Raw genomic sequence first — 27,435 nt, 5'->3', positions numbered from 1 at the left:
AAGACTAGAGGACTCTTCTCTGATATCCGTGATGTTACTTGAGAAGTTTTGCAGCCAATCTGGACATGTATTCAATGTTCTGGGTATATATTTCCAAGTTAAAAAGCTAGTTTCAACAACAATCCGATGTGGTGTAATGGTTAACATCGCCGTCTCTCACACGGCAGCTCGGGGTTCGATTCCCCGCATCGGAAGTATTTCTTTTTCCTCTTTATGTGGCGCTAGATGATTTTTGCCAAGCGGCGAAGCCTAAAGGCGTTGACCGCAAGGCCCTGGCTGTGCTAAAACATGTTCTATTCTTGACCGCTCCCTGTTCCTGGCTTCGTCCAATACGTTACCCTTCATCGCCCACTCAGTTCTGCTGTATTGCTAGAGTGAACCTGATCAACAATGATGTATAATCACTAACAACCAATAGATGGAGGTCCGCATTCCTGTGGGACTAATCCGTAATCTCCGAGAGAATCTGTTATTTGGACTTTCCGAATCTGCCGCTGAGCCTTTCCGACCGGTGGTACTAAACCTGAAACTATGCAAATGAACTGCTGTCATATATCTGTCATTGTATAGCCATTTAGTACTGACTATCAATCCGTCTAACTCTATCCATTGAAGGCACAAAACCATTTATCCTACGGTATGGTCGCAATTCTCAACTGCCGAATATCTTTTGACGGTTGCCAAATTACCCCTTGGCTTAGAAGGTCAAAGCGTATATTTGAATCCAGCCAATCCCTCAACCGGCTTTCCCCCAGCATCAACCCGTTTATTCGCACGATAAAACTTCAATGTTAACACACCCACAATCAGAATCATGATTGCATTTGCCAACATGGTTGTCAACAGGCCGGGACGGTAGTTCGGCGCGTCTTGGGCACGAAAGACGGTGGTTCCGAGAATGCCTCCAATGCTGCCCCCGCCGATCAAAGTTGCCGACGTTAGGGCTCGTTTCCACTGCCCGCGAATATTATTGCTGAAAGAGGCTTAGCTGTTGTTTTCAATGCTAGGGAAAGGAGGAGTTTACCTCTGCCATGATACAAGAGCGGGGCAGTTGGCGTTGCCTAAAGCATTCAGTATCATCCTTACCAGTACAGGTCATCACATACCTCCAATGGTAGCCAGAAAGACTCCGAAGTAACGGGGCGCTGGATTATCCAGATAACCGAGTAGTCCCAAGCCCAGCAATCCCATCGCAGCATTGATAGCCACAATTGGCCCTCGGATTCGCCACTTATCAGCAACGACGCCTTGGATAAACATCACTATTGCAGCGGCAACATACGGCGGCGCGACAAGGCACTGTGCCTTGACGACAGAGAATCCCATGCTATCCTGCAGGATGATCGGAAGAAAGTACGCAATCGAGTACGTATTTGTTGTGGTTAGCATGTAAAGGATAGCATACAGCCAGACCTTGCTATCCTTGGTGTTACGGAGGTAACCCTTCAATGTGAACGGTTCCGCATAGACATCTGATCGGTCGTTTTCGATACTGGCAATAATATACGTGGCTTCGGACTCGTTGAGGAAGTGCCATGAATTGGGTGATTGCTCGGGGAAATCAACTAAGATTAAGTATGACCCCAAGCCGAGAACGCAGGTGAGGATACCTTCGATCTGCTTTGGTTAGAGATAAATATTCGTTCCGGACCATTGTTCAGTGGCGTACGATGAAGATCCACCGCCAACCCTCAAGCCCTCCAATGCCGCTCATTTGCATCAGCCCGTACGCCAGAATGCCTCCAAATCCAGATGCTGTGCTACCAATGAGGTAGAAAGCAGCATTCCGTTTTTGTAGTTCGTAACGCGGATACCAGGTACTCAGAAGGTAAACGCAACCAGGGTAGAAGCCCGCCTCGAGAGCTCCGAGGACAACCCGCAGTCCAGCCATGGCGGGCCATGATGGAACAAAGCCGAAACCCTAATGTTGTGAGCCAAAGCGGCAGGTGGCGGGAATTGCGTGGACTCACAATCATAACAGCGCCCCAGAACAAGACAATCGCGGAGAGGAAGATGCGCGGTCCAACCTTGCGGATAATAACGGTCGCCGGAATCTGGAATATGGTATAGGTAATGAAGAAAACAAGGGAAGTTATACTATATCCATTGTTGGAGGCGTTCATGTTAAGATCGGGTTGCATTCTAGGTTGTCAGCAGGAGTCTCCTAGACACGGCAAGAGACATACCCAGCCACAGATGCTGCACCAAGGTTTGTTCGGTCCAGCAAACTGATGCAGTAGAGACAGCCCAAGGTGACGACCAGGCGCAGATCGATGCGACGGATGAGTCTTTTCCGCTCCTGCGGGGTGAATTGACTGAGGGCTTCATTATGGTGGACAGCGGGCTTCTCGACCTCTTCAATGTGGGACTGAATACTTGATGGTTTCGACATGACGTGCTGAAAGAGAATATATACCTATGAGTGAGAATGGAGGAACACATGAGGATGGTGACCTATATAGCCGAGCAAGCAGCTTCCCCGCATTCGGTGCAACCCCGGATTTCTCCAACGTCATGGGCACAGACATGCCTGATAGCGGACTAACTCCGCTGTAGTAGACGCGAGGAGGTCGCTAGTGAGGTTCAGGAAATGACTTGCGCCATCGATCGAGCGCGGGAAATTTTAGCCATATCATCGAGCGGATTTAGTCCGCTGTTCTCGTAAGAGAAGTCAAAACAGGCCACAAATTAAAGAAGCCACCGTCCGAGGGCGATTAGTCTATACTCCTTAACATCACTGTGGATTATCAATTGACGTACGGGACACGGAGTACTCAGCAGTCACAGATGCTCGGCAAAAGCTGAATGACATTCCATAGGCCGGTGCAAAACCCCCCATCTAGAAGCATTTCAAATCCAGAATTGCAGGAGGTCTCAGCTTCTCGGCTAGACCACGCTCTGAATATCTTCAGTTGCCGAAGCAGTCTCGTGCAAAGCGATCTATCCTGACTCTCGGACCAGTTATTGTTATTGCTGGATTAGCCGCCACCACAGAAGCTATCGCCGACATGTTCAAAGTGTACCGACTTAGTGACCAATAGGTCGAAGATAGTTCGAGCCGTCTGTTGAAGGTGCTTCGTGGAAACGCTGGTACAGAGACAGCAAGCTTCAACGGTAATATTGCAGACGAAAAAATAAGTCACAGTATTAACGTAACTAGGCAGAGATTCGACTCACCCAGCTATCTTATACAAGAAGTCGAACACTTCAGCGACCAATCATCTAATACCAGAGGCAATTAGTCGACATGCTGTTCAAAGCTCGGTGAGAACGGAAAGTCTCCATTGAACAGAGCTGGCGCCAGATTAACCTCCCACCCAACCTGCACAGATTTATACATCTTCGCGACAACGGAGAAAACATCACTCTCCGGCTCGCCTTCTAATCCGGCCGCGGCAGCTACCACATCCATGTTCCGGATCACCGTCTCGAGAACCGCGAGCACATCTACTGTTTTGCGGACGGTCGCGACATCCCAGGAGGGATTCTCAAAAATGGAAAGTTGGTACAGAACGACTAGATTGTGGACCATCTGCGCAAAAATCGAGAACGGAAAGCCGATGTACTCCACCGGAGGGATGGAGAGGAACAGCTCGAACCATGATTTGGCGGCTTCGAGACAAGCGTAGTGGTGCTCCAGTTGCTGGAAATCGAGCGTCGTGGTGGTTATAGGGGAATTGGTAAGAGCGGATTCGTGGAGCGTGAGGGTAGTATAGTGATGGTGGAGAAGGAGGATTTCTGAGATGTTTAGCGGCAAACATCCAGCAAGTGAGAATGAGAGAAAACATACTATGCGCTTGTGGCTGTTCCGCAACGCGGGGCTGGATGCTCTGTAGCTCGTTGTGCATAGAGCGGAGATAGAAGGCGGGCGGCACTTGAATTGAGTCGGAGGTAGAGGCGAGCCCGGTGGTCATGCTGATATTATCTGTGATTTGCTGCAACCGGACCTGTTGGACCAGGATCTCATCGTTGATGCATTCCCGCTCCTCCTCCACTTGGCGCAGGCAGTCGGCCATGAAAGGGGTCCAGCGCAACGAGTCCGTTTTCTGCACGAAAGTCGAGATTCTGGAGATCAGCAGCAGAAGTGGAACAGGAGAGGAGAGAATACATTGATGTGATGAGGAACGATGCCAAGACCGCGCGGCGCTCCTCCAAGGACTGGCCAGGGGTCGGTGCGTTTTCTTTTTCTTCCATGTAGACGCACAACGCCATCATCTTGGGCTTCGCGAATGGGTTATGGATACCGAGCTCATATACTGCAGCATGGACAAGCTGGCTGAAAACGTGTAGATTTGCCATGTTGTGTACTTGTTGATTTGACCTGTTATTATATCAGTGGGCGAGACCGAATGCAAAGAAAGAACAAAGTACCAGCCAAGATATATCAAAAGTCCAAGGAGAATGTCAATGTCTGTGCTTGCCGAGTTGTGTACCATCTCTTGTGCAACAGTAGCTTTGATTCTATCATTCAAAGCTCGCCGTTGCGAAGCAGATTTGCTCGTGACGGACATGATACAAAGCCAAGTAAACGGTCTCCTCTCACAGAGCCGCTGCGCAGTCATGTCAGGTGATATATGTATACACGGGAAGTATGGGAGGAGCTGGCTGCGGAACGTGGCCAGGCACTCTTCGGCCTGCAACGATGTTGGCTCGGCGGGGGTGGAGATTGCGGCGGGAGATCGACTGGTGGGTTCGGAGACATTTGTGTCTGGAGTCAACGTGGTGGGGATCGGCGGGAGTACAGTATGCTGTGTTGCATTATCGCGAAGGACATCGAACGAGGAATCTGGCGTCGACAGAGCATTGGTGATCGGATTGACTGCTGGGGGCTGAACACCGGCGCGAAGCAGCTCAACCAGATTCTCCAACTTCTCTTCCAACCGGGCGGCTTTTGACCTCGCGGATTGCCGAGTCGATTGACGTTTATGCGACGGAGGCTGGCGACATTCTTTGTCCAGACGCTGGCACCTGCAAACCGCCATCTTTGGTCAAAAGCCCTTCAGCAACTCGAGGTTCGCTGCTCTTACCTCTGGCACCGTCCACCAGCTCTCGGAAAGATGCACTTGCACTTGGCGGTGGAGCAATTGGAGCAGGCGCGCCCATACGGAGCTGGATAGGTATCCGGTTCATCGTCCATCGCGGCAGTGCAGAGCTGACAGTTGTCCCTGCGGGGCGAGGTCGAGAATTAAGAAGCGAGTTCGGTATAAGTAAACAAGAGCTACCGGAGCGCTGACATAAGCGCTGATAGGTCTTCCTTATTAGGTTAGGTCAGTACGCGGGGTTAATCTTATCTCCGCTCTTCCCATTGCCAATACCCATGTCCCTATACCCCTATGCGCCCGAAGGTCAGACTGCAAGATTTCAGACATATGCAATTGCCTACCAGTTTCAAAACTGTTATATACCTTGCGTTATTTGAAAGCAGCATAGAATAATCAAGTAACTTCGGTACCTCCATCCCCAAGCCATAAAATGTTTGCACTGCAAACATAAACCGTATAATATCTCGCCCAAGACGCCATGCCTATCCCTATCCCATACTTCATACAAATATTTTCTTTCTTTATCGTTTCAATCATCTGAGTTGACATCCCCCGCCTGATCAAAAGAGTCTGCGATCGTGTGCAATGTCTGCCCAAAAGTCTTGACTACTTCCTGCAGATACTCCATATTCAGCTGTGCAAGCCGACTATGAGCGGCTGGCTGGGTTTGCACCAGGGTCAGACTACGTTTGCGCAGTAGCTTCAGTAGACAGTTCGCTTGGGCCACTAGATCCATCACGAGGATATGGCCCAGCTTGCTTTCGTTGCCGATCGGGACCTCGTAATCGCCAACGCTTACACGGATGGCGCTTGTCGACAGTCCCTCTTTAGCTATGTGCTCAAAGCAAGCCTCGGTTTGCTGAAGCACGGCCATGACGCAGACGAGGTCGGCGTAGTTGATCTGGCATGTAGGACATCCGACCAGATCGCGGCACGCGTAGAGCACATTGCCGGTCACCTTGAAGATCCGGTCAAGTTCCGGATGGGGTTTCCGTTGCATCGCATCTTTGACTTCGGGAACTTGAGCCATGAGGTTTGCACGGCATTGGCAGGTTCCTTGGAGCGGTGGACTGGAGCGTGATGCGCCGGGGACGGACATGTACGCCGGGTTGACGGTAGACGTGCTATTCTGTCCTGTGAGCAGAGTTGGCTGTGCCGTCGGCGTAAACACATCCATGCCCCCCGTACCGAGGCTATTCAGGTCGATAGTCTGTTGATCATTAGCCTGACTATAAGCAATGAGGCTCAAAGGGAGGGGTGGGGTGTACGTTTTGACTAAAATCTAGCGTCGACCAGTCGACAAGCTGATCAGACATCTCCTTTGACCAGTCGACCGTCGCACTGAACTCATGCCTGGGTGGCTCATCAAGGGTCCGCGGGTTAGCGGTGTCAAGCGCCCATTCCATCGACATATTGTCGGATGGATTGGATCCCGAGATCGAGGTCGCCGCCGTCGCAGGAGACCGGTGATTGGATGACGTCGATGACGAGGTATTAGGAGGACTCGCAGATGAAGCCGTCGAGCACGAACTAGTGGATGGGGTGGTGTATTTGCAGGGGAGGCCCCGACCGGTGCACCTGTCGCAGGCATTCTGAAGCCCGGTGCACTTGACCTTTGCAGCCCGGCATGCATCACACGCCGTGATTGGACGACGAATGACAGGCCTTGGCCCTTCGCTGCCAGGGCACTGCCAGGTCTGAATCAAGTTGAGGGGGATCTCCTTGTTGCGCGACTTGCGACGCTGCTGGGGCGTTAGTGGCATCTTGGGCGGCATCAACAGCAGACTGATAACAGTTGGTAGAATTTTCGATCCTGCGAGGGATGCGGTACGAAGGAATCTTCTGATATAGTAGTTTTGTAGAGTAGTGAGCCTGGATGCTTTGAGAATTAGGATTTAGTGTACAAGGAAGCTGAGAGTCGAGTCGCACTTGGCAGCCGTTGTAGGCTAAAGCAAGGCTAAATGAACTAGGATCGCCTTAGTGGATGATGTGATCACATAGTCCACGTTGCACTGGGTAGGTCTATCTGGACAGGTCACTACACCAGCGCCGTGGAATAATTGCCCTGTTCAGACTGAAAACCTCGAACAGCCTTACTGCAGGGGCTGACTGGTAATCTAGCAGTCATTTTGCCCATCGCCGTTTGGAAAAGGCCCCGTAAGATCGCTACTATATGTAGACTGCCCGCACAGTACGACACCAAAGCCCAAGCCTAGGTCCAGGTTTGTTCTAGACGGAGGTCAAGATGCATCATTCCCACGCCATTGCCGCTAGACTCCGCCTTCGACTCACGCTGACCATACGGGCCGTTGCGCAACCCCAGATGATTTAAAATTCTTCAGATTCTGCAGTGTTACTAGCGCGCTCGCGAGTCCGCCCACTGTGAAGGGGGCACTATAGATGGGGTGAGAAAACGGAGTCATGCAGGTGTCTTTCACACCTGGCCAGGTGGCATTCGCTTATTTTGGAGTGGGGTAGCCATACCAATCAAGGAAACAAGTAAACGAAGTATTGTGGGTAAACTGCATGGTAGGCTCTAGGATTCGGAGATATTACATGACTCTGAGTGCTAAGTATTATCAGATCAGATGGTGGGAAAGCACGTCATTGTGTTCGTCTATTGCATCCGCAACGAACCAATGCAGGAAGTTCTTCAGGATAGAGGATAGACTAGAAATCTCACGGGCAGCAAAAACAGAGAGTATGGTAAGGCCGAGGTTGACATTGACAAACGCTGTCTTCAAGGGAGACTGCCAGCACCAAGTATTGTCTGAAATCTGTTGAGCCAGTTTATTACAAAATAAATGTGCACTAAACTAGACAGCTATATTTGGACGCTGCACTTGCAGCAACATTGAAAACTTCCTTCACCACAAAGAATCCTTGTGGTAAAAAAACCTGGCTATTGCAGCCATTAGCATGGAACTACCTTAAGCTGCAGCAACTGCAGCAGAAACCCCAAACAACCGCTCTCGCTTCATGAGCAAGCTCAGCACCGCAACAAGAGCGCCGGCAGCAATTTCCAGTGCATATGCTTTGCTGATACCAGATACGATTGCGTTGAGTACTTGGGTGTGGGTCTCGCTGCTCAGCGTGTCCAGCAGATCACTGGTCCCTTGAATTGCCGCCTCAATGTCCGAGCGGGAGACATTCGGGAGGATCTTGGGGATTTCAGACAAACACTCGTTCAAGAATATCGCGTTCGCAATGGCCATGACGATGGTGATACCGGCGAACTGCGCTAGTGTAATGAATCCTACGGCTGCCGGGACGCCTTCTGGCTCGACGACGGCCTGTGCTACGGCAAAGGATGCCTGGATAAAGGCACCCACGCCGACGCCCATCAGAACAGTGTACCCGTAGATTCGACTGGTGGAGGTGGCTAGATCGACGGTGTACATCAGCGCGCCGCCGGCCACAACCAGAAGACCGCCCATCAGGTACCAAGGCATGTAGTAGCCAAGTTTCGAGAGAAGGGCTCCATTAGTGAGAATTGTGACGACCATGAGGATGATAAAGGGGAGTAGGCGAACACCGGCATCAAGGGGTCCGTCGCCGCGGGTGAACTGGAAGAACAGAGGAAGCATGTAGATAGGAACAAACGCAGCGGCACCGGCGGCGGCTGTGGAGGAAAAGAGGATGAGGACCGTGCGTGAGCCAAAGAATTCGACAGGAATAATGCGACGATCAATGGAGGTGAGGACAAGAAAGACCTGCTGCAGGCCGAGGATGATGAACAGGACACCAGATGCCACAAAGCAGCCAATGACTTGCCCCGAGTTCCATGGGTAGGTGACTCCGCCCCACGAGATGGCGAGGACAAAGGTAGTCAAGGCTCCCATCTGCAAGATAGCCCCAACATAATCCAGTTCCCGAGAGCGCTCTTTAAGTGAAACGCCCGGCCGAGGATCCTTAGTCGGGAGCAGGAACAGGTAGACCGGGGCGCAGACAGCCCCAATTAGCAAGTTGATGTAGAAGGCCCAGCGCCAGCCGACTGATGACTGGCTGAATCCGCCTCCGACAACGGGACCCAGGACAATACCAATTCCCCAGGTTAGGCCAGTTCCGCCGACATATAGCGGCCGCTCCGACAGGGTCGTCGTCATGGCAAGCAAGGTCATGACTCCAACATAGAGGCCGGCACCAGCCACTCCACACAAGGCACGGCCCACGATCATTACATTCATGCTCGGCGCTGCTCCGCAAATGGCGGATCCAATTTCAAAGACTGCGACGTTGAAGAGGTATGTCCATTTTACATTGAAATGGCCGTAGATCTTTCCCCAGATCAGGTTTGTAGCGGTAGCCCCGAGTAGGAAGGCAACGCTGAGCCAGGTCAATTTTTCGAGCTCTCCGAGGGATTCGATAATGACGGGCTGAATGTCAGCGACGACGGTGTTATCGAGGGCGTAGAAGAAAATCGAGGACCAGATGCAGAAGACCGAGAGCCACCATTTCCATCCGTCGATGTCGCGCGGAGGAGCCTCAGGTTCGGGGACAGTGCCCTGCTTCTCGTTTTCAGGAATGGGATTGTAGTTGGTCAAAGAGTCGCTGCTCTCGACAGCCTTGTTGGGCGCCCTGTCTTCAGTGTAGTCGGACATGGCGTAGTATACAGGACGGTCAATGGCGCCAATTGTGTAGTTCGAATTATAGGACCGCAAGGCTCTGGTCTTATACAAACAGCGACATCTGGTGTCTCTTCAGCATTTGTCAGGATTAATAATTGATTCCATAAAGCAAAACAACTGATTTTTAATGAGGCTTCGTTCGCATTCTCTGGGGAGACAGAAAATCATCGAAGCCCTACCTAGATAGAGATGATCGTCGGCGTTGCCCGATTCGGACAGCTTTCGGTATCTTCATTACCCCTTCAGGATTAGCGTGCGGAATATTCATTTCCCTTTCGGGTCAGCCTTAGGGAGTGCCTAAACCCACGAGCCCATAGCATTACGCTAAGGAAATCGTTCTATGTAAACACCCTAGCGTATCCCAAACTACTGTAAAATGCAATAAAGGTCTGTACTAAGAGCAAGGATGCTGAATTCTGCCTAATCAATCAGTTACCATTATATCTATGCCTTCTTCGTGGCAAATACTATGGTCAAAGGAGCCTCAATTCGCACCTTTCCACCCCCGAGTGCCATCTCCGGATCATTCCAGAGATGCTGGATCTCATTCCCGGGGACTACCGGCACCCATGTTGCGAGGTATCCCTTGAACCACGTCACATCCTGCTCGTCAGCCCAATCGTCGTCGCCTTCCACCCATACGACCTCCTCCGATTTCTTAACCCGACTTTCTTTGCCGCGAGAATCAAGCTGATAACTCTCGATGCTGCCCTGCGCATTTACCCGCCCCCACTCATGCTGAGGGGATTCGAGACAGTCCAGCGCCGTATTTACGATTGAGACTGCGTGGTCCAGCAACGGGCCTGTTGCGCGCTTCGAGTACTCCTCCCATATTGCCTTCCATACATTCTGGGCCTTTCGGTTGCCCACGATACGAGGCACGGTGTAGTGAGTGACGGCGAGTGTTCCGCCGACTTTGAGCTCTCGTCCGATCTCGCGGATCGCCACCGCAGTGTGGTTCCACTGGATACATTCGGCGGCAATGGCGACGTCGATAGTGCCAGTCTGCACAGAGCTCTCTTCAGCGCCTTCCTGGGGAATCTGAACGATGCTTCTGATGATGCCGGGTCCTTTTCCAGGAGGCTTCGGGCGAGGGTGCCGTAGCCATCATTGGGATCCGACACGATCACGCTGGGGAACTTTGCAGCGAGACCCGCAGAAACGGAACTGCACCCGGCACCAATGTCATGGGCCTCAGACCATGAAGACCCGAGTTCTCCGGCACGGTAGGAATAGATGAGTTCGAAGAAGGGTGGTGGATAGACCGGGCGGTAGTCCAGGTAGTCGGACCAGTTGACACCTTGCTTGAAAGAGAAGCCCACTTCTTTGGCTGGTGTGGTCGTTGCAAGGAGAGACGACATCTTCCTCTGCAGGAAGTTACTTTCGACGATGTGAGGCTCGTTCAGGGTTTGCTCTTTTCGCCCTCCATTCACGGGGCTTTGGGCTTATGTATTCGGCATATTATTGCCTAATCGGAGTCGAAGGAACACTATTCGGGCTCAAAAGATATACTTGATATTCTGACCGAGAGTGCGGTATATCGGGGTCTATTTGAGTAAGAGCTATTCCGAGCTGGACTGTGACAACGGAATACCCTTGACAGGTGGCATAAAAAGCAGTTTGTGACGGGGCAATATCAGATCACCGACTACATTCGACACGAGCATAGAATCAAACTGCAAGCGAACTTACTGAAATGCCAGTGAAAGTCGCCCCTAGCACCCAGGGTCCGGAAGAGTGGAAGAACGAGAAGGTTGCCAAAGCAGATCGGAATGTCGCCTCGTACTAGGCAGCCCTAAACAATGTCCCAGATATTGCCAGGGTGATCTTTTGCGACTACTCTGGCTTTAGGTAAGAGATCGCTCACTCGAACACACGGCGGGGGCATTGGGCTGTACGGAGACCTGCCAGGCGAAAAGATGATGAAGACAAGTCTCTTCTGGACTTGGAGTTAACTTGTTCCACTCGTGTATTTGCGCAAGATCGTGTTCACTCAACGGGGAGATGGAGTCAAGCAAGGCCTGGCTTGCGGCATCTGTCAGCTGTTTGACGACTGCCTCAAACTGATGACTTAGATTCCCTGCCTGGCGAGCTGATAACAACTGTTCATCGTACTGAAGGGTAAGCCTGACTGTTGAGTCAGTCAAGATGGTGCACGTTGCGATCAGAGGATATGGGTGATGCTCCTTCTTGCCCAGGGCGTCCACATACTCCAGGCCCAGATATTGTGTGGCCGGACCGATTGCATCCGCAAACTCCATAGACTGAACAACCAACAGCGACTCGAAGTCAGTAAGACTTGAACCTCTGTTCGCCAATATCCGTCGTATATTTGAAAGCCCTGTTTGCTCAAACGGGATCATCCCAGCAGATTGCGCCCGGACGTGAGTGAGAAAGACCCGACGGGCTGCTGTGCTTCCACGCGGAGGACGATGGGGACTAAGTTGATAGTAGGGCCAGTCATCCGACTTGCCCCAGGCACATCCGTCGTTCGGCCACTGTTGATAGCACCGAAAATGATATCCTGTGTGCCGGTATAGTGTGAGAGGAGGATGGCCCAGGCTGCGCGTAGGAGGAGCGCCCTGGTCAGCCCAAGCGGCATCTGTTGCTGTCCAAAATGTAGCAAACGTTCGACAGTTGCGGCTGGATTGACCAGTGTATTCGAACGTGGTGGAGGTGGAAAGGGAGTCAGGTTGAGGTCTTCCAATGAATGCCGCCAGAAGAGCCTTTGCTGTTGTTGCCGTTCAGGATCCGGCATAAACATTGACTCAATAAAACCTCTAAACGGATCTCGCGGTAAAATGGCGTCGCATTGACCTTGGCATCGCATCGCTACTTCAGCCAGGATCTCAGGAATGGAGGCACCGTCGCATAGGGCATGGTGCGCCGTCCAGACAAAGTACTGATGGCTTTCATCAGCCACAAGGGCATATCGAAAGAACGGGACGCCGGGGTTCATCGCGTCGACCGCATCCTTCTCGAGAAACCTGGAAAGACTTATCTCAGAAGCGGACCAGGAAGGGGCTTCTTCCACTACCGCCTGCAGATATCCCCGCTCACCGGGAGCAACGCAAATCCGCGTTCGGAGAACAGGATTGGCTTGTACTGTTCGCTCCCATGCCTGCTTGAATACATCCAGTGGGGTGCTTTGTGCAAACCGAAAGACCAATTGCCGGACATATAGGTTAGCGACACCATCGAGTTGGGCGACGAGTGATTCTTGCATGGGGCTGCAGGAGTACACGTCCGCGATCTGGTCAGTTGATAGCCGACATTGGGAAGAAACCGTGTCCAGGATGTCTTGCAGGGTGCCATAACCGAGATCCTGTAATAGAGCAAAGGCTTTGGGAGCGTCGTCCGCATCCTGTTTTTGCAGTTTGACCGGTACCACCTTTGCCACACCGGCCATCTCCTCCAGCGAAGCGTTCAAAAAGTTCTGCTCCATGGTGAGGCGTATGCCCCGTTTCTCAGCGGCAATGATGAGTTTCTGACTCCGAACCGAGTCCCCTCCCACGTCGAAGAAGACGTCCTCGTCTAGGAAGTTCTCTGGGCCGTCCTGCAGGACCTCGGCCCAGATCTCTCGTAGTTGGTTTTTAACAATTGGCAGAGCTTTGGCGTCGGTTTTCTAGACAGGTTAACTTAGGCCCTACTTTTGCATGAGAAGTGCAAACCTTGAGCAGTAAGCGCGGAGCGATACTGGAGTCATTACTGGTCTACGGCCCGTGAGGTACGCCCGCCGCAAATCGTCTAAAACAGAACACAGATGCTCTGTGCGTTTTAAATCTTCTAGGAAAGAAGGGCTACAAAATGTGATAGCCCATCTGGATGAAATGAGGAGATAGTAATGCATATCTTATATTTAATAATATGACTTTTGTTCTTGTAGGTTAGAAGTATAACTCTGGTTATAAAACGTGTACTGGAGCGGTTGAGATCAAATGCGAACAGTCCGTCTACTGTATACCATATATCCGTATTAACGACAATACGGAATACTCAAAAGCAATAGATCAAGCTCATTGCGATGCAAATTATACAATGAAATAACTTCAATCAAACTTGCGCCTCGCAGTTTAGTAACAAGCCACAACCCGACAACAATACCACGAATACATGACTGCTGAATAGCCTGCCAACGTAGCCCGCCAGGGATTATATCCTGAGAACAACCAGATGAGTGTTACCGTGTAAAGCGGCATTAGTTATATGGCCGGCGCTGCGGTGTCCAAATCGGAAGGCACGATGGGTGACAGTCAGGCCCAGTCAGTTCAAATGCCACCCGTGAGCATTGCGCCGTTTTGAGTTACAGGAAAGCTGGAGTCTGGCGATACCCGCTCTGCTCTAGGAGTAACGGCGAAGTGCTTCCAGTCGAGAGGTGTGAGGTGAGACTGGGAGGTGGACACAAAGAAACGCCATCTTTGCCCGGTTGATTCGCCACCTCTGGGCATCTTATACTCAAAGAACTGTTAGAGTCACCAAGAGCCGGGGTTTGGTGCAGACGGTGATTGAGCTAGATTCACTTAACTCCAACGTCTGCAAGCCAGCGATCTCATACTCACCATGCCCAGCCACGGAAGTGTGATCCTCCAGTCTACACTCCTGAAAACGGCCGCAAACCTGACGGTCCAGGGGGCCAAGATCTGGACAAACAATGGCTCCGCGATCCAATGCATTGATTGGTTGTCCGTGGCTGAGTTTGCGGTATGCGGAGTTATTCAAGCAGAAATTGGCTGGCACTGGCATAACTTCCTGGATGATGCTTTCTCTACCTCTCAGCCAGAACCAGCAAACGATTACGAGAAGCAAATACGCCGAGAGCGAAAGGAATTCTGGCTTCATATATTTATCAAACTCATGCTGGACCAAACAGCCGGCTCATTCATGATGAATACAGTCTTCATAATCTGCACCACTGCCGCACGGGTGTCGAGTCTGAATACGCTAGGGGTCGAGTTGGACAGGAGGATTTGGCCGTTAATTCTGGATGCGTGGAAGATCTGGCCTGCGGCCTCTTTGGCTAACTTTCTCTGGGTTCCCGTGGACTGGCGGGTTCTGGTCTCTTCCTGTGTGGGATTCGCTTGGAATATTTTTCTGTCCATATGGACGCTGGCGAGACAGGAAGCTTGACAGTCAATCGTAAGCAGGAAACGGCTCGCTTCTCGAGGTTTATGTGCAAAGAAAGCTTGGGCTTTTGAACAGTAAGACTAAAAGTTAGAAACCGGAGAATTGGCTATTATGTAGGCCAGAGCATGAGTACAAATATCATTCCGTCATCTTTATTCTTTTCACTTGTCTACCTCAACCTTCGAGCAGGATGTAGGAATATACGTGGACCTCAATTTTCTCTTTTCCTCTCTTCTGCGATTGCTACACATATAGAAAGCACGGCATGCACAGATTTGATATGTAGGTCATGTCCTGGGGCGCCAACATTCCAACAATCGGGATGAGCCCGGATTGGACACGCATGAGACCTGCTCTTACGTCCAGTTGCGACAACAACGTATACAGCATGAAAATAAACATTGTTTCCTTTTAGCGCATCTTGTGGGAGAGTAGAAAGCTGTACTGCTATATCTTGCTTACCAATGCCGGAGAATCACTTATCAGGCATTCTTACGCTGCCGGAGGACAAACTGACTGCCGCGGCCTCTGTACAAGGCAGAAATGAAATCGGCAAAGGAAAAGCAGTACGGAGCTTGCGAGGTTAGAATAAGCCTTCCGAGTGCTCAAACGTGCACCAGTAACGGAATTTTAATGGGGCGCAGTTTCAGGATTTTGAGCAGCCTCATACTATCTTTTCGAGACTAAGCTTATACTATATCTATTGGACTTTTTACTGTAGACCAATAATATTAGGGTATTACTATGCTTTTGAAAGATGTAATTTTAGTTCATATAGCAAGATTAGCTAAGGTCTAGATTTTCGCCGAAGAACATTTTGGATATATTATAAACTTGGTCCACACATAAAGTAAATCTACTCTGAGTAGACCTAAGATCAACTAACGGATACAGCTCTGCCACGTCGTCAGCACCCATTGGCCCAAGGTCTGACTCTTTCTTCCTGTGGAATAACGCCCGAAGCATGATATCTGGCCCATCTCGTTAAATAAAGGGTTTAGTCTCGACAGCACGAGGGATATATTTTTATCAGAACAATGTCCACTGAATTATGTATAGGCCCGTTGCTGGATTATCCAAAGAGACGATACTCGTTCCGCGGTTAATGTGGATTTCAGCGTCTGGATAACAGGGTTCTATGCATAAAATATGGAGGATACATGTATTCTTGCTCGGGATAGACTTCTTTTATTTTCAAATTTTGTTTCTAACCCTAAACTTAAATACTTTACTTTTATTTTATTTATAAATTCTTAGATTATGCAATAAACCCTCTTGTAGTATATAGAAGGTGATAACGACAGTACGGCCAAAGCACGTGCCAAGGGCTCTAAACAACCCTCCAGCAACCTAATCATGCCGATCAATCGACGAGACGACCATTGACTGCCTTGATGGGCCAATGGGACCTCTTTCAAGGTGACACTGCGAGTGGGGTCTCAGTTCAGTCCTGACTGCTCTCAGAAACGCCGGTCCCACGGGGCCCAGCCATTGGTTGCGAACCAAGTGATGAGCAGCGCGCCCAGGATTCTGCGAGATCCATAGTGTCACCCAGTGCCGTGGGAAATGGCGTGCAATTGCAGAGACGGCAACTAATGCGACTCGATCCCTCTCCTACTCAGGCTGCTGTTAATTCTCTAGCCCCTCTTCCCCTCTTTTTATTTTTTGTTCCTCGTTTCCTGCTCCCCAAACTGCGAGCGGCACCTCATTGTAGCCATGGACGTCGAACACGCTGCCAATGCCTGCGAGACAGCCGACAAGAACCAGAATGCGTCATCTGCGTCAGAGAACCGATCTGTTTATCTCGGGGACAGTGACCTCTTGAGCGGCGAGAAGCTGGATGCGGTGCTGACCGCGAAGATGGCCCTGGTTAACGACGTGCGTGTTGAATGGTATATCCCGACGAGAGAGCGTCGACGATTGTCCGCTGTCGCATACTAATTCTTTCTCACGGTCATAGGCGATTGACGAGATCGGGTTTACGCCTCACCAGTGGAAGCTGTTCTGCCTTAACGGCTTCGGATACGCGGTCGATTCGCTCATTCTGCTTCTGCAGTCAATTATCTCAACACAGGCGACACTCGAGTTCCAGCCCAGCTTTGATACCGGCTTGACGATCGCTGTCTACGTCGGAATGCTGGTCGGCGCTTTGTTCTGGGGATTCTCAGCTGATGTGATCGGCCGTCGGTTCGCATTCAACGTCTCGCTGTTTATCTCGGCTGTCTTCACGGTCGTCGCTGGCGCATCCCCGAACTGGATCGTGCTCGGGCTGTTCACATGCCTCAGTGCCTTTGGCGCCGGTGGAAATCTGGTGCTGGACACGGCGGTCTTCCTGGAATACCTTCCAAGCCAACATTCGTGGCTCGTCACTCTGATGGCGGCGTGGTGGGGTAAAACTTACAACATCCATCTCTGTCCTACCTCCGGTTCGATGCTGATGATCTCATGTAGGCGTCGGTCAGTTGATCGCGGGTCTGTTTGCATGGGCATTAATGCCCAACTACTCGTGCGCCGATGCTGCCACCTGCACCTACGATAACAACCAGGGCTGGCGCTACGTCTGGTACACCTCTGGCGCACTTGTCTTTGTCCTCTCCATTCTGCGCGTTACCGTTGTCCGACTGGAGGAGACGCCCAAGTTTCTTGTCGCAGAGGGCAAAGACGAGAAGGTGGTTGCGGTGCTGCAGAGGATAGCGGCCAAGTACCAGCGGCCCTGCGGCCTCACCGTCGAACAGCTGACGGGCCTTGGAGAGACCCGGACGCGGACCTCGCCCGGTACTCGTCGCTCCTTGCAGGTAATCTCGCTGCCAGAGCTGGGCTACCACCTCCGAGGCCTCTACGCCACGCGCAAGATGGGACTGTCGACCACCCTGGTCTGGTTCTCCTGGTTGCTGATCGGCCTCGCTTACCCGCTCTTCAATGTCTTTCTACCCAAGTATCTCGAATCGCGCGGGGCCCAGTTTGGCGAGGATAGCCCGTACATTACCTGGAGGAACTATGCAATCACCAACGCGTGCGGCATCTTCGGCCCTATTCTGGCTGGTTTTATGTGCCGCCTGCGGTGGTGCTGGGGCAGACGAGGGACCATGATTATCGGAGCTCTGGTGACCATGGTCTTCTTCTTCTCTTATACAGCCGTGCGCACAGCTGACCAAAACGTGGCATTTACCTGTATTATCAACTTCTGCCTCAATATCTACTATGGCACCCTGTATGCCTATACACCAGAGGTAGCCTTAACTTCCCTACTCTCCGGTAGTAGACTGACTGTTCCAGGTCCTACCCTCCGCCCACCGAGGAACAGGAAATGGAATTGCGATTGGACTCAATCGAATCATGGGTATCGTCAGTGCTGTCGTTGGACGAGAAGCGGATGTAGGTCGAGTAGAAAATAAATTCTTGGTCCAAGTGGCTGACTGCTAATCATCATGCAGACGAGCACCTCAGTCCCGCTGTATATCTGCGCGGCTCTGTATATTGTCATGGCGATTGTCGCCGGCCTGTTTCCCTTTGAGCCGCTGGGCCGACGCAGCAGCTAGTCCCCAAGGTACTTTTTGAGATGACGCGCTTGAGATACATGTACAACAGACATTTGGAAATAACTGGACCTGTTAAACTACGCTTTCACCAACTGCAGTAACCCGCTGCCGCTCTCCGTGCGGGGCGCATGAGATAAGAATTCCAAATATATATATTTAGTTAAGAGAAAAACTTACGCTATAGACGGACTGACCGCACATGGTTTGGCTTGACCAAGATCTTGACATGCGCAGCCTTGTTATGGATCAACTCCATCAGCGCCTTGTCAATAACGTCGTCTAAATCCACGATCGATGTAATCAGCCTCTCGGCCTGAATCTTCCCTGCTTCCAGAGCAGCAATGAGCTCCTGGAAATCAACGTCCGTGTAGCAGATTCCACCAGTCAGGCGCCTCTCGCCCAGAGTCAGCTCGTTGAGATTCACCATCAGGGGCTTTTCATGGATGGCGACGTTGAAGACAGTGCCCCCTGGTCTGGTCGCAGCAATGGCCGTGTCCAGAGTGGATTGCAGCCCCGTACAGTCGAATGTCACGTCGGCCCCGTCTGCCTTCATGGCCTTTTGCGTAGCCACGACCACTGGATCCAGTCCATCCTTAGAGCTCCCCAACTCAGTTGGGTCGAGCACCAGATCAGCGCCCAGCTCCCTCGCCATCCGCTTTCGTGACGCCGCCACCTCACTGATAACGACCGTCTTGACCCCCCAGACCCTTAGAATCATCAGAATCGCTAGGCCGATAGGCCCGGCACCGAGTATGAGAACCGTCTGGTCCCTTTGAAACCCAGAAATCCGAATACAGTGCCACGCCACCGCGAGCGGCTCCAGGAGCGCGCCCACCTTCAACGAGATTGAATCAGGGAGCGGAATGCAGGCATAATGCTTGACAACGATTTCGCTCGCGAGCCCGCCCCCTGCGGCACTGAACCCGTACGATGTATACCGCTTGCAGATATTGGGCAACCCCAGTTGGCATGCGGTGCATTTCTCTACCCCATGGTGTCGATCATTCATGGCTGGGTTTACGGCTACTCTCATGCCGAGCTTGAGATTTGGATCGGACGCTGGCACTGACGAGCCGAGCTCGACGATCGTTCCACTAATTTCGTGGCCCAGCGTCACTGGGAGTTCGGCGCCAGTATACGGGTTCTTCTTGCCCGGGGGAGGCGAGAAGACGGGGCCGCCAAGGTACTCGTGGATGTCAGAGCCGCAGATGCCGCAGTAGGCAATCTGGATACGGACCTCATCTGCATGGCAAGGTCTGATTATCGTAGTCAGACAGCTGATATAGGGAAATGGAAAGTAAGGAGGAGTACCGCGGCTGAACCTGCTGCAGTCTTACGTTTTTCGCTCCGTAATATTGGAGAGCTGTGATGGTGGGAGCCATAATGAACTAGATGTTCATGAGTAGTAATTAGGTATATAGGGATAGTGATAGAGTGACTCAGGGTTAGATACGTATTTCCATACCTGTTTATAGATGATCTGAGTCTAGACCCTCGGATGCACTCCGAGAAGTGCTGGTTGGCTGCAGATGCGGGGGATGGTCAAATGACCTGGATCCAGGCGGGTGGAGTGATAGGGTCTTCTCATCGAGCCTTTGATTCTCGCTCGAAACGCGTCTAGGCTGAGGTATGCAGCATTGCCCCATTCTAAACATTCTCGGAGACTGAACGCTTCCAAGCCTCGCATCGAGGGCCGGTGGGGAAATCATCCATGAGAACCGTGCAATGACATCCAGACCTCCTCGGACGGTTTTGAAGTATGGAAAATTCGCAATTATTTCTTTTGTCTTTTACAGATGTTTGACTATAAGCCTTATAAAAAACTGGTCATTATGTGGCCATATAAGATTACCATGCCTCCCGGAGTCTCGACCCGGCGACAACTCCGGGAGCCCTGGTAAGTCTTATCAACACGTCAGCAGCTGCACAGAAGCTGCAGAGCATCTACCGAGACCCAGATTGCCACGTCGTTAGTCTCTGTCTGCGTCTTCTACTCCAGATCTTGCTGCGGGGAACTGTTGGGGCAGGTTTCGAAATAGTATTGGTGCCGCACTCAACCCCTGCCCAGGGTAGAGCCTTCAGCCAGATCGAGAGTCCTGTATGTTCTACGAATGGGGTGTCAGCTTATAAGAAGCGGACTCTCAATTGCCGATGCCTTCGGCCAGGCCGTTTGATTGAGTTTGACTGTTTAGCTCGCTCTTCCTCTGGAGCGTGGGGAGAAATGATCGACACACTCATCTGAACGAGGGTTTGTATTCCAAAGGAAGCAGTCTAATTGAATCTTTTGAAATTTGTGATGCGCTTATGATCAGGGACTGATTTATGAGATCGTCAATATAAGGCAGAATCTCCCTAATACCAAAAGATCTTTAAGTCCAATCGCCGCGCCAGTTCTTTATAAGCAGCCACATTGGGGTGCAAGTGATCCCCCGAATCAAATTCAGCCCTTAACTGGTCTCCATCCCCGATAAACGACGAGAAATCGACCGTGTGGTCGAAAGGGCTATGCTTCAGAATCCACTCGTTGATCCTGAGCCTTGTTCTTTCGCGCGAAGGGTCTGCATACTGACTTCCTCCAAAGGGCGTGATGGTTGCGCCAATGGTAGTCAGCCCGGCGTTCTTGCAGTCCCGGATGATGCGTAAGTACGCGTCAACCAAGCTGTTGAACAGTTGGTTTTGCATTTCTGTGTCTGGATCCGAGACGCCGATGTCGTTTACGCCCTCGAAGATCATCACGTACTTCACCCCCTTTTGTCCAAGGGCATCGCGGTGGTACCGGTCCAGAAGGGGCGGGCCGAGCCCTCCTGCGAGGATCGCATTGCCGCCGGCTGCTTCGTTATTGACAGCGATGTGACCCAAATTGCTCCGTTGTAGTCGTTCAGCGAGGGCGTCGGGCCATCTCCTAATGTCAGCTGGAAATGCCATCTGGGAATGCCACCATCGACGGGGTTGATGACCGATGCTTACCGGTTGTTCTTGTTGTCGTCGCTCCCTCGCCCGTCTGTAATGCTATCGCCGAGGATTACGAGACCAGATGTATATCTGGGAGTCCACGCCTCGACGGCACTAATAAAGTACCAGTGCACCAGGCTGGCCTCTGTAATAGAAGAGGCGTCAACCCTGTCCCCCGTCTCCATCCACGAAGTCGTTCGACTGCCCGGGTGACCAGTAATGTTGGCCTTTGCCTGTCCCTCCGCGCTGTAGATGCTGATTGCGAGGTTCGTCAAGGGTGGTACATCAAAGTCAATTGGATCGGAGTAGACAGTCTCCTGGGGCGGAATGGTGATTGACTTATCCCCATTGAAGGTGAGACTCTGGATAGTCGACGTGTCGATCTCGCCTACGCCTGCGTTTCCCCCCTCTGGCAAGGCCACGGACGCTGCCGTAATGGGCAACTCGGTCAAGCCGAAACGATTTGAGAATTGGAAGCGTACACGCTCAGCTCCGACTGAGACCCGGACTGTCTGCCGCAAAGTCGCGTTCCTGAACTGAAAGTCGGCGTCTGCTCCACCCTATCGTCCGTCAGCATCGGCTTGCTTGAGATCAGAAGTCTTCTAGACTGGCATGCTAAGAACTGATCCGTCAGCACTCACAAAAGGACTCGACGGGAGATTGGCGCTCTCAACTTCCTGGGGCATTGCCGTCCATGTTGCCAGCCAGTGTCTGTGGAAGCTATCCTGCCAGTAAATGGGCTTTCCGGCAGCCGTTGCGATCCAGAGGGCGCATGCCGCCACCAACTTGGTGAATCTCATGATTCCGACACCGTTGCAACTCATGCGGAACACTAGAAGAGCTGACATTGCCGCCCTGGCCACCGGATATTCTCTTTATAACCTGCCCCTCCACCACGGAGGATCCTCCGCTAGCGAAGCATTCGTATGCTCCCAATCCGGGGTTTGCGGGGGTTGCGTGGGGGATTTCAGGCTAAATGGTCAATCTCCAAGCACTTTATTCCGGATCTGGCTTGATCTACGACCCCGCCAAAATGCGAGAACGAGGTCTGCCCGGCATATAGCCTGAAATGATGCATGGCCGAACATCAGGGGTGGAAAAACATCGACGCATCGGACCTTTTCCGGCGACCGCAAAAGAGCTTCCCGTACCTAGTGCAGGGCTCTGCGTCTGTGCATAGATTTAAAAGCCCAGCGGCGGACGCAACTAAATCAGGACAGACACCTACAGCTCAAGTAGCAGCTTTAACATAGAAGATGCGGAGCTTTCTGCTGCTGACCGCGCTACTGGGCGTCGCCGCCGTCGCTGAAGATGGGCTGGCAGCCTGGCTGCGGTATGCGCCCATCCCTCATGCGAAATCGTACCACAAAAATCTACCGTCAGTAATTGTGCCATTGAATGCAACGGCTGGACGACCGATAGATACTGCAGCTTACGAGCTCGTCGATGGCATTAAGGGGATATTTGGCAAGCGAGTCACCCTCAAGAACGAGACGCGTGACGACCCAAACCTTCCCGCCGTGACGGTTGGCACTGTCGAAGCATACGCTGAAGCTGGCGGCGATGTGTCCAGTGTTCCGGAACTCATCGACGACGGGTACTATCTCAGCGTCGCGGGGCCCAGCGTCTTAATCCTCGGCCAGAATGAGCGCGGAGCCCTGTACGGAACCTTCCAGTATCTCGAGCGACTGGCGCAGGGGAAGGTCTCGGATACCTCGTTCGCATCCAACCCGAGCGCGCCGATACGATGGGTAAATCAATGGGACAATCTACAGGACGGCGGCACCCACGGGAGCGTGGAGAGGGGATACGGAGGAGACTCCATCTTCTTCTGGGATGGCAGGGTCCGCGACGATCTCACGCGCGCGAGCCAGTATGCTCGTCTGCTGGCTTCGATCGGTCTCAATGCTGTCATCGTCAATAATGTCAATGCGAATGAGACGATCCTGACGCAGGAGAACATGGATGGCGTAGCCAGGATAGCGGATGCTTTCCGTCCGTACGGCATCCAGCTCGGTCTATCTTTGAACTTTGCGTCCCCCCAGTCACTAGGCGGCCTGGATACATTTGATCCATTTGACGAGAGAGTCATCAGCTGGTGGGGGGAAATCACCGATGAGCTGTACGAGAGGATCCCCGACATGGCAGGCTATCTGGTTAAGGCCAACTCCGAAGGCCAGCCGGGCCCCTTTACCTACAACCGAACGCTGGCCGATGGAGCCAACCTCTTTGCGCGGGCATTGCAGCCTCACGGTGGGATCGTGCTGTTCCGCGCGTTTGTCTACGACCACGAGAATCTCAACGAGACGCTCGACTGGAAGGCTGACCGCGCAAACGCGGCAGTGGAGTTCTTTGACGGGTTGGATCCCCAATTCGAGGACAACGTCGTGATTCAGATCAAGAATGGGCCGATCGATTTTCAGGTCCGCGAACCTGTCTCGCCCCTATTCGCCCATCTATCGCAGACGGCCAGTGCAGTAGAGCTACAGGTCACCCAAGAGTATCTCGGACAGCAATGCCATCTGGTCTATCTTGCACCTATGTGGAAAGAAGTTCTCGATTTTGACCTCCGCGTTGACGGCAAAGACTCGGTTGTCAGTGATATCGTCAGCGGCAGGCGGTTCAACAATACTCTCGGTGGCTACGCGGGAGTGGTTAATGTTGGCCTCAACACGACTTGGCTAGGAAGTCACTTGGCCATGTCAAACCTCTACGCTTACGGCCGGCTCGCCTGGGACCCGTCGGCCGACTCGGTGGAGCTGTTACAGGAGTGGATCAAGATGACATTCAGTCACGATCAAGAGGTCGTCGACGTGATCACGAAGATGTCGATGGAGTCTTGGCCCGCGTACGAGAACTACTCTGGAAACCTCGGGATCCAGACGCTGACTGACATTCTGCTTGGCCATTACGGCCCCAACCCAGCATCTCAGGACGGCAACCCCTGGGGCCAGTGGACCCGCGCGGACGCCGACAGCATCGGGATGGACCGCACCGTCTGGAACGGCACCGGCAATGCGGGTCAGTACCCGGAGGAGGTATATCAGATGTACGAAAATATCGACACCACCCCCGACAACCTGCTGCTGTGGTTCCACCACGTGCCATACACCCAGCGCCTCAAGAGCGGCAAGACGGTGATCCAGCACTTCTACGACGCGCACTACCGCGGCAGCGCGACTGCCCAGACATTTGTCTCGCTGTGGAAGACTATTAAGGGCAAGATCGACAAGGAGCGCTATGAGCATGTGCTCTTCCGGCTAGTTTATCAAGCAGGCCACGCGCTGGTTTGGCGCGATTCCATCACGAACTTCTACTACAACAAGTCTGGGATTCCCGATGAAGCCGGCCGGGTCGGCAACCATCCCTATCGCATCGAGGCTGAAGACATGGAGCTGGACGGGTACGAGCCGTACCTGGTCAGCCCGTTTGAGGCAGCAAGCGGCTCCCACTGCATCGTCACCTCAAACAATTCGACGGAAGGCCGGGCCTCGACGCCGCTGAAGGTCAAAAATGGCAAGTACGACATCGCGGTCAACTATTTTGACCAGGCAATTGGTAACTCAACCTGGAGGCTGTTCCTTGATGACGATCTTGTTGGGGAGTGGAAGGGCGACTTGGAATATATTTTAGGGCGCGCACCGTCTCCTTACATTGATGGGCAGACGGCCGCGCGGATTACGTTCAAGCACGTCCATATTAAGTCGCGCTCCACACTGAGCATTGTAGGCATCCCGGATGGAATGGAGCCTGCGCCAATTGACTACGTCTCGATTCTGCCAGAGGGTGTTATTGACTAAGGAGATTTGGGGAGGGATCGTGCATTGAAATGGTGAAGGTCATGTGACGAATTTCCAGAAGAGCGTAGAGTCATGTGATGCGGGCGGGCGGCTGCCAGCTAAGCCCAAACAGGCTTAATCGATATCTGTCCATGGCCTTGCCTGTCATGATGATGTCACCACTATATTGTCTTGAATGACGTAATTTCCCCTGTTCCCACATGCCGTTGTATGTACTCTACTGGTCTCCGTACCTTGTCAGGAGCCTGGAAGCAGCGCTGATCTGTATCAGCCGCAGCTCTTAATCAAGTGGTAATGACAGGAAAGGCCTTGCAGAAGTGGATAAACCGGCCCGATAAGCCATGACGTAGGCGCCCATGCTTATGACGAACTCGACTGCCTCGGTAGACTGGACCTGGACCTGGCCGGCCTGGACCCTATTGCTGGCTAAAGGCCAGACCCTGGAACCGGTCCTGAAGGCTTGTGGCAGCAGACCAGAGAGATATCACAATGACGCTGCAATGACGAGTCCATCGATTCTGTTCAGCATAAGTAGCAGCCGCATTCCCACCCAGACATTTTTTTCAACACAGCAAAACACAATATAATTCTATTCACTACAACCCCAAGTTCTCACAAACACTTCTCAATAACCATATCAAATCTCATATAAACAATCGCAATGGAGACTGTTAAGGTGAGCATTCCCGCTGTTTTCGTTTGGGCCTTTTAAAGACATCATCTTAACACTGCCTAGAACGCCGTCAACTACGTTTCCGAGTCCGTCCAGGGCGCCGGTGCCACTGCCTCCAAGGAGACCAACAAGAACGTCGCTAAGGACTCCGACGCTTCCCTCACTTCTCGTGCCACTGCCGCCAAGGACGCCGTCGTTGACAAGAAGGACGAGAAGTCCCATGATGCTAAGGCCGATGTCCACAAGGGTGGGTCATTCCACTTTGCCTCCAAAGATAGATGGTTGATTACTGACAATATCACAGAGGCCGCTAAGAACTAAGCATATAATAACACGTTATGTGGGAACGGGATTTCTCACTATGATTCATGGAGGTTCATGAATTCGTTTCGCGACTGCTCATGTACTTTATACCCTATGAAGGAATGAATTATCATAAGAAACTCTTCTTTTTTTTTCTTTTCGGTAGTTGCGTAGTATTGCGAAATATTGTAGGATACTTTCCTTTCGGCCGCAGAATATTCTAATATAATGTCATATCTCCCGCTCAAAATGGCATATTAGTATGGCATATTAGCATTACCAATCTACACGCATCGTGCACCGTCTACCAGAATCTCAACACCGCTGATGATTGAGCTCGCGGGCTCCGCAAGGAAAAGTGCCACGTTGGCGACATCTGACGGCTCAACAAGTCGTCCTATAGGGATTGCCTCGCACTTGGCCTTGATAATCTCCGGTGGTACAGGCCCATCGCTAATACCGGCAAACTTGTTCAACAGCGGCGTGTTCCCGGACGTAGGGCAGATGGTGTTGAAGCGCAGCTGGTCTCGGGCGAACTCCAAGGCCATCGACTTGGTGGCTGACGAGACACCGGCCTTAGTTGCGTTGTACCAGGTCTGCGTGGCTCCTGGCCGGATGGCGTTCTCGCTCGAGATTACAATCGTCGACCCGGGACCATTCTTCTTCATTTCCGGCACGAGGACTTTCGAGGCCAGGTAGATACTGCGCACGTTGACATTAAACAGACGGTCAAATTCTTCAACTGTCACATCTAGACCAGATTTGTTCGGGTACGACCAGCCAGCATTGTGGACGACGATCGACGGCGCTTTCCCGAATCTTGCGATACTGGTTTCCAGCTGGTATACATAGTTAGAGCTGCACAACCACACGGGTCAAGGCCAGTTACCGCTCTCTTCCAAGTCTCCTCCTCGGCGACATTGGCTGTGATCTGGTAGGCGCGGTTCTCAGGAAAGCCCTCTACTTGACCGTCGATGGCTTGCAGGTCCAGGCCTAGCACCAGGGCTCCCTCGCGAAGGAATGTCTCGAAGATACCCCGTCCGAACCCTTGGCTTGACCCGGAGATGAGCGCGATATGTCCTTCGAGGCGGCCGGGCATTTCTGTAATGAGATAATCCGACTGAGATGATTGAGATGCTTTGTCAGGGATATTGTGATTATGTCGATGGCGACAGTTGCTTGCAAGGGTATATATGATTCTCTGGGCTTATCTCCATAGTCTTGTATCGTATAGCAGTTGGACCGAATATAGCTACTCTACTCCACGTCTTGTCTCGGCCCGAAAAATGCATGATCGGATGGCCATCCGAGCTGCGCGTAGGAAATCTCCCATCCTCGCCTTCTATTCCGGGTCTTCTGCTGCATGCTCCTCTT

General features: G+C 52.1%; 11 protein-coding genes across 11 annotated transcripts, besides 1 other annotated feature; 4 read left to right on the top strand and 7 right to left on the bottom strand.

Moving 5' to 3' along the window:
- Positions 1-27,435: part of a sequence feature (contig 1.172 1..523550(1)) that runs on past both edges of the window.
- Positions 530-2,392, bottom strand: ANIA_09294 (uncharacterized protein; the record flags this gene model as incomplete). Its single annotated transcript, XM_677471.1, has 8 exons — positions 530-556; positions 586-602; positions 801-973; positions 1,025-1,061; positions 1,107-1,617; positions 1,670-1,921; positions 1,971-2,097; positions 2,187-2,392. 8 exons carry the CDS (start codon positions 2,390-2,392, stop codon positions 530-532), a joined length of 1,350 nt encoding a protein of 449 aa, XP_682563.1.
- ANIA_09293 (transcription factor domain-containing protein) lies at positions 3,222-5,137 on the bottom strand (the record flags this gene model as incomplete). The annotated part of the gene is made up of 5 exons (XM_677470.2): positions 3,222-3,738; positions 3,791-4,065; positions 4,109-4,321; positions 4,372-4,968; positions 5,028-5,137. The coding sequence occupies 5 exons, from the start codon at positions 5,135-5,137 to the stop codon at positions 3,239-3,241; spliced, it is 1,695 nt and encodes a 564-aa protein (XP_682562.1). The 3' UTR covers positions 3,222-3,238.
- Positions 5,572-6,805, bottom strand: ANIA_09292 (Zn(II)2Cys6 transcription factor domain-containing protein; the record flags this gene model as incomplete). Its single annotated transcript, XM_677469.1, has 2 exons — positions 5,572-6,252; positions 6,311-6,805. The coding sequence occupies 2 exons, from the start codon at positions 6,803-6,805 to the stop codon at positions 5,572-5,574; spliced, it is 1,176 nt and encodes a 391-aa protein (XP_682561.1).
- On the bottom strand, positions 7,973-13,376 carry ANIA_09291 (uncharacterized protein; the record flags this gene model as incomplete). The annotated part of the gene is made up of 7 exons (XM_677468.1): positions 7,973-9,712; positions 10,166-10,633; positions 10,801-11,114; positions 11,363-11,465; positions 11,548-11,977; positions 12,070-13,295; positions 13,368-13,376. 7 exons carry the CDS (start codon positions 13,374-13,376, stop codon positions 7,973-7,975), a joined length of 4,290 nt encoding a protein of 1,429 aa, XP_682560.1.
- Positions 14,231-14,797, top strand: ANIA_09290 (Mpv17/PMP22 family protein; the record flags this gene model as incomplete). Its single annotated transcript, XM_677467.1, has 1 exon — positions 14,231-14,797. One exon carries the CDS (start codon positions 14,231-14,233, stop codon positions 14,795-14,797), a length of 567 nt encoding a protein of 188 aa, XP_682559.1.
- On the top strand, positions 16,486-18,333 carry ANIA_09289 (MFS transporter; the record flags this gene model as incomplete). The annotated part of the gene is made up of 5 exons (XM_677466.2): positions 16,486-16,672; positions 16,755-17,184; positions 17,246-18,024; positions 18,071-18,169; positions 18,229-18,333. The coding sequence occupies exons 1-5, from the start codon at positions 16,511-16,513 to the stop codon at positions 18,331-18,333; spliced, it is 1,575 nt and encodes a 524-aa protein (XP_682558.1). The 5' UTR covers positions 16,486-16,510.
- ANIA_09288 (2,3-butanediol dehydrogenase) lies at positions 18,470-19,737 on the bottom strand. The gene is made up of 2 exons (XM_677465.2): positions 19,645-19,737; positions 18,470-19,589 (listed from the first exon to the last, which is right to left on the bottom strand). The coding sequence occupies exons 1-2, from the start codon at positions 19,713-19,715 to the stop codon at positions 18,512-18,514; spliced, it is 1,149 nt and encodes a 382-aa protein (XP_682557.1). The 5' UTR covers positions 19,716-19,737; the 3' UTR covers positions 18,470-18,511.
- On the bottom strand, positions 20,686-22,109 carry ANIA_09287 (SGNH/GDSL hydrolase family protein; the record flags this gene model as incomplete). The annotated part of the gene is made up of 3 exons (XM_677464.1): positions 20,686-21,235; positions 21,301-21,845; positions 21,927-22,109. 3 exons carry the CDS (start codon positions 22,107-22,109, stop codon positions 20,686-20,688), a joined length of 1,278 nt encoding a protein of 425 aa, XP_682556.1.
- On the top strand, positions 22,542-25,085 carry aguA (alpha-glucuronidase aguA; the record flags this gene model as incomplete). The annotated part of the gene is made up of 1 exon (XM_677463.1): positions 22,542-25,085. One exon carries the CDS (start codon positions 22,542-22,544, stop codon positions 25,083-25,085), a length of 2,544 nt encoding a protein of 847 aa, XP_682555.1.
- On the top strand, positions 25,662-26,216 carry ANIA_09285 (protein ccgA). Its single transcript, XM_050613118.1, has 3 exons — positions 25,662-25,761; positions 25,822-26,005; positions 26,063-26,216. The coding sequence occupies exons 1-3, from the start codon at positions 25,747-25,749 to the stop codon at positions 26,077-26,079; spliced, it is 216 nt and encodes a 71-aa protein (XP_050468958.1). The 5' UTR covers positions 25,662-25,746; the 3' UTR covers positions 26,080-26,216.
- On the bottom strand, positions 26,346-27,160 carry ANIA_09284 (uncharacterized protein; the record flags this gene model as incomplete). Its single annotated transcript, XM_677461.1, has 2 exons — positions 26,346-26,900; positions 26,951-27,160. The coding sequence occupies 2 exons, from the start codon at positions 27,158-27,160 to the stop codon at positions 26,346-26,348; spliced, it is 765 nt and encodes a 254-aa protein (XP_682553.1).

This window comes from Aspergillus nidulans, chromosome VIII (assembly GCF_000011425.1).
Source record: "Aspergillus nidulans FGSC A4 chromosome VIII".
Classification (NCBI taxonomy): Eukaryota; Fungi; Ascomycota; class Eurotiomycetes; order Eurotiales; family Aspergillaceae; genus Aspergillus; species Aspergillus nidulans.
Note: the sequence above shows the minus strand (reverse complement) of the source record. Positions and strands in the feature narration are given on the sequence as shown.

Excerpts from the sequence above, each read along its gene's own strand:
- ANIA_09288 (XM_677465.2), bottom strand. The coding sequence starts at position 19,715 with ATGGCTCCCACCATCACAGCTCTCCAATATTACGGAGCGAAAAACGTA. Across the intron at positions 19,590-19,644 it reads CTGCAGCAGGTTCAGCCGCG|ACCTTGCCATGCAGATGAGG; the intron begins GTACTCCTCCTT and ends TACGATAATCAG.